Genomic DNA, 9,155 nt, shown 5'->3' with positions numbered 1-9,155 from the left:
GAAACATTTCTAAAACTATATCCTGTTCCAGGGCCTTCCAACAGAGCAGCCCCAGGCCCAGCCACTGCCCTTATGTTGGGAGAACAGCCAAGTATCACTTTTCAGTGATTGTCCTACCACTTGTCCTGTGACCATGCTGGGACACCCCTGCCTGCAGGCAAGTTGCAGGAAGGTCAGCCTGTTCTCTTGAATGTCAGTCCTTCCCTGGACAGAGAACAGGACACCGTCTCTTACCCAGAATTGTTCACTCCAGGTCCCCTACTCTCCACATCCCCCTACTGGGAGTGCCTACTTTCACTTTCAAGATGGAGTTGAGACCCCAACTTCTCCAGAAGGCTTTCTCTCACCACCCCCCACAGCTGGGTGAGGGAAACGAAAAGACATCTTTATATTTTGGGATCTGCATCAGATTTCCTCGAAAGCTCTCCGCTGCTTTAAAAAGAAAAGACCAAAATGGTGATAATACCAACAATGATAGTCAAAAGTCTCATAGCCTGGCCCAAGCCTCTTGCTTGCTAACAGAGGCAAAGGGAGAAGGGAGGCAGGCCAGGCCCTGACCCAACCCTCTACCCAACACCACCTCCCACAAGGATTTAAAGAGAGAATAAACCTTCCACAACAATTTCTACTGCTTATTTTATTTCAACAGTCAACTGATCCCAGAGAGGAAGTGGATACAGAGATGGTTTAGAAGCACATTCTACTCTCTGAGAATTGCATCAATGCTTAGGAACAGCCTACTTTTTAAAGTTGGCAATCACTATAAAAATATCAAATAGTCAAACTGTAATAGATTTTTTTTCAAACCAGAAATAATGCCTATAATGGCTTAAACTTTATGGAGGGGAGACGAAGCAGCCCCAGCGGTCAGAATACTTAGAGAAGCCCCTTGGAAATGGGGCGAGGGGCAATGGCCAAGTAGCCCTCGCGGGCCAGAGCAGCAGAGAAGAACGCTGTGGAACTGGCTGTCAGTGCCGAGGGTCCTGCTGACCACACCGGCCACCTGGATGTGCTGGGGGCTTGGTGTCTGTGCTACCCCCAGTTGGGACCAAATAGAGGCAGAAGCAGAAGGCTGGACTCGTGCCTCCTGTCCTGGAGCGGGGCCTGAGGAAATCAAAGACCGCAACTGGGAGTGAGTTTAACAGCCACACAACCCAGACTCGGTTAAATTCATTCCTAAATGTGAGCTTCCACCAGCCCCGTGATCCTCAGAGCCCTGGCCCTCCCCTGCTAACCAACCATCCTCCACGCTCCTGGTCAATCCCACATCTCAGAATCGAGAGAACTTTAGAAATCCCCCTCCTCCCTCCTGTCTTGAAATGGAAATAAACTGCCATCTTACACCCACCACTATCCTTCCTCCCTACACACGGCCAAAAGCAGATGAGAACATCGTTGCTGGAACACCCCACACCCCCACCCTGCTGGCCCGAGGGCCTGGGCCTAATCAGACGGCTCCTGAGAGGGCGGCTGGCTGGGCTCACAGGGCGGCGCTGCGGGCACTTCGGCGTCCTGCTCCTGGTCGTCTGGGAAGGACAAAGAAGAAGGGCTGGATTTACAAAGAGGGAATGACCTACTTTCAGAGGCAGACTTTCTGTAAGGCATTCTCCCCACTCCCAGCCCCAGCGGAGGATGCCTTTGCCCTTCCTCTGCTGGGTATTCGGACACTGGCAACTGAGCCTGGGCCCCGCGACACAGAGTCCAACTGACCCTCCAGCCAGGCAGTGAGAAGCCAGCTACCCCGCGGCTCTGAACCTCAGCGTCTTTCTGCCTCACAATAGATCACGTCAGCCAGGGGATGAGGGGAAACAGTAAACAAGAACGCACACTAAGGCCATCCTCGGGCTCATGTTCTGTTTAGTCCTCAGAATCCCCTCCTGAGGTGGGGACCACCCGTCTGCCTTGGCAGAAGGTGAAGCTGAGGCACAAGGACTGAAGGGACTTGCTGCGGGCCCCACAGCTGCTAAGGGCCCAAGTCAGGACCCACACCCCCGCTGTCTGGCTCCGCAGCTGGGTGTGCTTCAAGCTACACGACAGCTCTTCAGCCCGCAGATCTGGGCGTCTCACACACAGCAAGTGTGCAACAGGTCTCTTACTTCCTTTTCTTTCCTAAGGAGCCTCAGGGAAGGATTGAAAGGGAAAAAAAAATCCTAGAACCTTCAAAGCTGCAAGAGCCCTCAACAGAAAACCTAAAACATTTTTACATCCAGATTGTCAGTTGACTGTCACGGTCACCCCATGACAGGACCCATTTTACAGAGGCAAAGACAGGCCTAGCTCCTGGCCTGTTTCTCTCCACCAAGCAGCTGGGGGCAGAGGGTTACCCCTAGCAGCCCCAGCCCAGCCCCAGCCGCTGCTCCAGGCTCAGCATCTAATCTCTCTCTAGCTGGAGAGGCCCAGCCAAGCCAGAGAGGCCAGGCGCCTCTGGTCTTCTCAACACACAGCATGCATGGCAACCTGCACACCTAGCCCTCAGGCGCGGATGGGGAGAGAATCACCATTGCACCTGGAGCCTCTCTGGGTTCCACTGGTTTTCTCACCTGGGACTGGGGACTCCCTCTTGTGGATGCTTGCATATGGAATAAAGGGAGGTGTATAAGGAAAAAGCTCAAGCCTGGGCCCAATGCATTCTAATTTCTGCTCTCCATTTCCCTTCTTTCCGCATCCACTTCAGAGTAGGCCCCCTTCCTCTGGAAAACCTTCCTGGCTCCCCAGAAATTGGCAGACTGGAGCCCACTTACCAGTGGTTTCCTTGTCCGTATCAGACAGGACAGTGAGAGAGAAGGATGCCGGGGGCGGCGGTGGCGGCAGCGGCGGCAGGAAGTGCAGCGCAGACAGGAAGCCCGGCGGGAGAAACTGAGGCTGTGGCGGCTGCGGCGGCTGCGGCGGCTGCAGCGGCTGCGGCGGGGGTGGCGGCGGGTAGTAGCTGGGCTGGTAGTCTCCCACCGGCTCGGGCACCTGCAGCAGGCAAGCCAGAGAGGGAGAGGGTTAGTCAGACAGGCTTCTCAAATGGGTCTCACGCTCCTCAATGGCGGGGGCAGGGGGTCTCCCCAAGGGGCAGATTCACCATGTGCCCCCCACACCTGGGCACAGGGCACTTGAGACATGGTGTTTGGCAAATACCCACCAAATGATTGAAGGGAAGAAGGAATTCAGGCACAAAGTCACACTGAGCCCTCTCGTATAGGCATAAGATGCAGAACCTCCTTCCACCCTCAGGACCCCATGACGTTCCTCACTATAACGATGACAGACTGTGTCCATGAGGGCAAGCTCTGGGCCCCGGGCCGCAGAACTGGTAAGCGGTAGAGGCGGAACCGGATCCATCTGTCGGGCTCTACTGCTTCGTGCTACAGAAGGGTCTGAATGCATCCCAACCCCTTGTGGTCCCTTTTCCTGGTACAGCTGAGAACTTGAGAGTCAGGGGGCCTTGGAGGCCCTATTCTAACACCACAGAAGAGCTGAGTGCGGTGCAGCCGTTCCTGAGGCAAGGGCAGCTGGGGGACCTCAGCAAAGCGGGCCGCCCTCTGTGCAGCTACTCCTCCTTCTGGACATGGAAGCCGTGCTTGTGCCGCAGGACCCTAAGGCTGGAATGGGGTTGTCTGGAGGGAGGACTACACAGCTTAGCGCTGAACAGAGAAAGATGTGAATGCAATAAAAAATCATAATAAATTTCAGATGTAGTTCCTCTTATTTACTTCTGCATCCAGAAACTTCAGAGCACTTTACAAGCTGTGTTCTGGAGAACCCTGGTGTCCTATAAGATATTTTATGTGCTCTTAAAAGTGTCCTTTGACAAAGGAGTTTGAGAAACCCCATGCACTGCCACCACATCGGTGAGTCACACATGAGCACATTAAATAAAGCCTTGAGGCAGTCTGTAAAAATCTTAGATTCTTCCAGCCTTTCCTAACAAGGAAAGGAAGAAAGCCCACCTTCAAGTATCTACTACGTGCCAGACCCCGTGCCAAGCACTTTCCATGCATTACATCTTCTTCAATCTGTCAACGGCCCTATGAGATAGGTCCTCTTTCCCCTACCAGCCAGACTGAGAACCTGAGTCAGACCCTCGGAGGTTAGATGGCTTCCCCAAGCCATATGGCTAGTAAACATCGGAGACAGGACTGGATCCCAGGTCTGTCCAACTCCAAGCTTGTGCTGTTTCGTGGGAAGAGAACAGAGGAAGTGAAGAAGCAGCAAATGGGGCAGGGACAGGAATAGGAGGCTAAAGACATCTCTGGGGAGTATCTCCGAGCCCAGGCAGGGGGCAGCAGGACAAGGATGAAAGCAGTTCATAGGCTCTTGGGTCTTGAAACAGCATCAAAAATAAATGCCTGATCCTCTATCCAGACGTGAAGGGGGTGGGAAGGGGGATTATTAGTGCTTTAATTCCAAGCTGCTCAGCCAAGTCTCTCCCTGGATCACAGCTCCTGCCTGGGGCCCATGGTGGCAGCTCAGGCCCAGATAAACCAACTGAGATCACACTCTTAACAAAGGCCGTCTGGCAAGCCTGTCAATCAGAGCTCTACCCTGGACGCCAGGCTCCATCCAAGCTTCTGTGTGAGCAGACGGTGGGTGCGTGCTTCACTTGGCCAGAGCCCCCTCTTTGTGTGAAGGCTGGAGGCTCTGTGCTCTCCTTGGGGCTGTAATGGGGGTGGCCAGCATGAGAGTTCAGGTGTGGCAGGGGTGGTGGTGACAGTCAAGGTCCATGTTTGCTCTGTCTCTGTATGACAAACATACCTCGGAAGGGTGTCCCCAGTGAGTACCAGGGCTCCAGGTTGGGGACTGCTCTGTTACTGACCAGCTATGTAATCTGAACCCTAGGCCCTCCCTCCCCAGTTCTGTGCCCACAAACAAATACTTTGCTTCCCCGAGTCATTGTCTTCTACTCTACAGTTGGGGTAATACGGCGTACCCTGATGGTTCACACAAGGGTGAGTAGCATCTTGGAAATTATCAAGACCAGGGGTCTTCAAACTCTTTTGCCATGAATCAATGGAAAATGACTTATGTAAAACTTTACAATGTCTAAAATAGAAGAGATGCTGTTGGGGTGGCAGCCAGAGTGGGGACCCAGCACCCTGCTTGCCTGACCTGTGTGGACACATCTGGGAGGGAGTGGCAGAATTCCACTGGCTCTGTTCTGCAGCTAAGAAAATATCAAGTGCTCTTCTTTCTTCTCAATCACCTTCCACATTAAACCAAGAAGGCTGCTCAGTCTTCACTCTTCTCTACCCTCCACCCAAGAGAAACATCTAACACCCAAGATTAGGCATTTAGCTCTGAGGGAGGGGGGAAAAGTAATGGTGGTCTACGTTTTCATGAACTTGAGCTGCATTCGAGACAACCTGCCCCACAGGTCCAGCCCAATGCGGCCAAGTCAGGACTGGTTACCCAAACCTCTGACTATCCTACAGTCCTGACTGACTTCAGGGTTGCCAAAAGGGAAAGGGCTTTTAGCCACTCTGGTCTGGAAGGAGCTGGTAACCAATGCCACAAAACCTGGTCTCCCCAACTTGTACCTCACACAGCAGGGATGGCCTGACTCCTCCATACTCCGTATTCAAAACTCGAGGCTTAAAGAGCACCACAGTTAGTTTAGGACCAGTAATCTTACAAAAAGATTAAATCTCATTGTTCTTTCAACAAATATTTCCTGAGGTGACAGGTGTTTGGTGAAAGATTTCCCTATTTTTCATGACTAACATTCAATACTTCCCGAGAGCAGCCCAAAATCTCAAGGGGCCCCTATCTTTGGGCAAGGGACCTACGTCTGCTCCTAGCTCTGCCCTCAACTGTGTGGTGCCGGGACAGTGAGACTTCCTTCCTGATACCTCAGCGAAATAAAGCCCTTCTGGCCCCAACATGCCATCAGTCTAGACTGGCAGTCTCACTCAGTGGGGGGTACCGTGCAGCTGCCCCCGAGGTTTATCTGAGGTTTCTCTGTGTTCCTTCTTGCCTGATCTCCCAGCTCTGAAAAGCACATGCCACAGCCCAGCCAGGCCAACTTGTTTACATATGAATGGACTTGCCCACACGCGTCCCCTCTGAGAGGTGTACACTGCACAAGGTCAGTGTTGTACCGGTCCTGCCAGTGCTCAGGGCCTGGCACAGACTGCCCCATCAGCTTGCTTTCTGGGACTGAGCATCCATAAGAGCAATGGGGCATCTGGGATAAGGAGGAACTGGGAAAGGAATGGGGACGGGACTTACCAAGGCTCCTCCATGGAAGTGGCTGCAGGACACATGCCGGAAGCCCCGCTGCAGGGGGATCCCTGGGGTTGGGGAGCCTTCTTGGTAGCCCAGTGGGAATGGACAATAAGAATGCATGTTGGAGCAGCTGGGGTACAGCTTAGAAGGGTCTCTCTCCAGGTACTCAGACCCCACCACACAGTCTGAGCCGATGCTCAGAGGGAACCCTGGAAAGGTAAGCAATGAAGGAAACGTTAAAAACACACACGGCTAGAGAAAAGAGCATCACGTCACTGTACAAAGGTAGCAGCACAACACTCAAAGCCACTTACAAAGAACTCCCCCATCCATTGTGCTTTTGATCCTCTCTGCTTTTTAAGCCCTTCAGCTATGTCCCACTGCTCTTAGAAAAAGTCCTTGGCACAGTCATAAAGCCCCATGAAGGCTGGTTCCTGCCTCCACTCCGGCCTCCTCATGCACTATAACCCAGCAGCTTCTCCTTTCTCATCAACCTCACTGCCTTTGCAGATGCTGCTCCCTCAGTTTAGAAGGCTTTCTCCCCAACCTCACTGTGCCTCAGAAAGTCCTCAGTACTCAGCTGACTCTTTCCTCAGACCGCAACAAAACCATCAATTATTCGAGCTCTATACATTGATTTGCATGATTCCTTGATCGGCACTGTCCCTCCCATGAGGGCAAGATCCTTGAAGGCAACAAATGTGACTTTTCCCTCTTTGCGTCTTCATCACTAGTGCTGTGGAACGGTTAAGTGCTCAGCCCCTGTTGAGATGGAACGGAGAAAGGCACTATGTCTGTGGAAAGTTATCTTCTAGAATTGCTGTTTCAGGTCTGTCTTCCCCCTCTAGTTTCTTGGGGGCCTAAATTTTCTTAGAAAGCCCCACAAGGAACTGGCCTTCAGAGAGCATCCAGGCCAATCCCTTTCACATAGAGGGGAGAGACTGCCACAGAAGGAAGGAGTTTGCCTAAGGTGCCTGAGCAGTCTCCCAGTCTCCTATGCTCTTTCTACCACACTGCCATAGAGAAAACCAAAAGAAATCACGTGTCTGCACCCCCAAAAGAGCCTCAAATCTAAATGTAACTTGAAACTGTGCTTTAATATTGAAAACCACCAAGACATAAGGAACCATGTAATTTAGGCACATGGTGGGAAGGGAGGAAAAAGAGGCAATATTAACAGACCAACTGTTCTCCAGTGGGGTGCAGAGAACCGTCTCCTTTCCACTTTCTGGAAAAGGGTGCGAACGGGTGCGCAGGCGCATTGGGCCAGGCCTGTTCAAAGGAAGTTGGCTGGGCGGAGCCTCCAGCAACTGGAACAGGAAGAGTGCACATGCGCAGTCATAGTTGCACATGCGCAGTCACCATCGCGCGGGCCCACCCACCGGGAGCGCCTTGAAAAAGGCGCCACCGGCCCAAGAAAAGCGCGGGAAGAAGTGCGCAAGTGCAGTAGGGCCCATCTAGCTAAGGCGTCTTCCTGGAGGAGAAGCCACAGTTAAGGGATTGGGGGCCATTTTCTTTTTCCCAATATGGAAACGCAAGAAGCTATATGTTAAAAGCTGCCAGAACCACCCATTACTTTCTAGCTTTTTTTTTATCTTTTTGCAAAATGGCCCCCAACCCAATTCTGTACATAGAGAACGGCTTTCCACAGCAAGAGTACCTCTGAAAGCATTTACCCCACCCACACCCCAAGGGCCCATCTCGGCACGATCCAGGGTGGCCCGGGCCGCTGGCGTGGGGCACCGGGAGGCTGCAACCCAGAAAGGCATCCCAGGGGGTGGGGTGAGGCCACGCGGGGCCAGGGAATCTTACCGAAGTCCGCGAATGGCGGGCTGGGCATGGGCCGCAGCGGCCTGCGCAGCTCCAAGCGGCCGGGATAGCCTTTGCCTGCGGTCTCCGCCCCAAGCTGGGGCCCCACGGAACTGGGCAAGGCGACGGTGGCTCGTTCGCTCAGCCCCACGTGGCCGCGGCTGCCCAGAACTGGCTGGAAGGCGCTCGGGCCCGGGCTCGGGCCCCGCGGAGGCCTCTCGGGGAAGCCCGCGGCCACGCGGCACTCTGGGCCAAGCTCCCGGTCTCCCGAAACGGCCAGTGGAAGCAGCTGGCGGAGGCTTGGGCCGGGGACGGCAGCCGCAGCCCCAGACAACAGCTCCGGCCCGTGTGCGCCAAGGGCCATCTCCTGCTCCTCCTCGGAGGCCTGCTTCTTGAGCACCTTCTGCGCGGCCATAATCTTCTGGCGCTCAGTGATCAGGTAGCACTTCTCGCAGGTGCACTGCTTCCAGCGACACTTGCCCGCGTGGCCCTTGACCGGCACCAGGAAACCGTGGTTCCGGCACCGCGAGCACTTGGGGGTACGCAGCATCTTGTCGGCCAGCTTGGCAGGATCTGCCTTCATAGCACAACCGCCACCTCTGGAAGCTGCCGAGCGAGTGCAGCCAGGACGAGCGGCGCCCCACAAGTCTCTGGTGCTGGGGACTTTGGATACATTTGTAACAAAGTGGCTCTCAGTAGGTCCTGGTAGCTGCATAGGACCCTTGCATTTTCCCTCCTTTTTTGGAGTGCAAAATTTGGAGACTTTGTGTGTCTTGGTTAATTACATGCAAGGGATTGGGTTGAATAAATTCTTCATGGAATGCTATTGCATGTATGTCATCTGAATTATCTGAAGTTTTACCCATTTAATTTTCCAAACTTGCTGTTCCCGCCACACAGAAGGTATTTTTGTAACTTCAAAAGAGGCGGAGTGATAGTCAACGGTCCACAGATTTAAAGCTCTGGAGGCACGGAGCTCTCAGTAAACCCATTCCGGGAGAGAAGCATCTTAAGAGGCAAACTGTGCTTCTCCTTCCAAAAGTTGCTGCTTCTGCTGAATTTCATTTCCCTCCCCTGCTGAGAAGCAGCTCGCAGTGATGCTTCCAGAATATTCTCAAGAGCTCAGTGCAGTGTGA

The 9,155-nt window shown here is 53.5% G+C and overlaps 1 protein-coding gene across 1 annotated transcript; it reads right to left on the bottom strand.

Annotated features, from left to right (window-relative positions):
• Positions 1 to 1,443: 1,443 nt before the first annotated feature.
• DMRTB1 (DMRT like family B with proline rich C-terminal 1) lies at positions 1,444 to 8,602 on the bottom strand. The gene is made up of 4 exons (XM_059377084.1): positions 8,023 to 8,602; positions 6,214 to 6,419; positions 2,742 to 2,958; positions 1,444 to 1,526 (listed from the first exon to the last, which is right to left on the bottom strand). Exons 1-4 carry the CDS (start codon positions 8,600 to 8,602, stop codon positions 1,444 to 1,446), a joined length of 1,086 nt encoding a protein of 361 aa, XP_059233067.1.
• Positions 8,603 to 9,155: the final 553 nt, after the last annotated feature.

This window comes from Mustela nigripes, chromosome 14, assembly GCF_022355385.1.
Source record: "Mustela nigripes isolate SB6536 chromosome 14, MUSNIG.SB6536, whole genome shotgun sequence".
Classification (NCBI taxonomy): Eukaryota; Metazoa; Chordata; class Mammalia; order Carnivora; family Mustelidae; genus Mustela; species Mustela nigripes.
The sequence above is the reverse complement of the archived record's forward strand: the minus strand, read 5'-3'. Positions and strand labels throughout refer to the sequence as shown.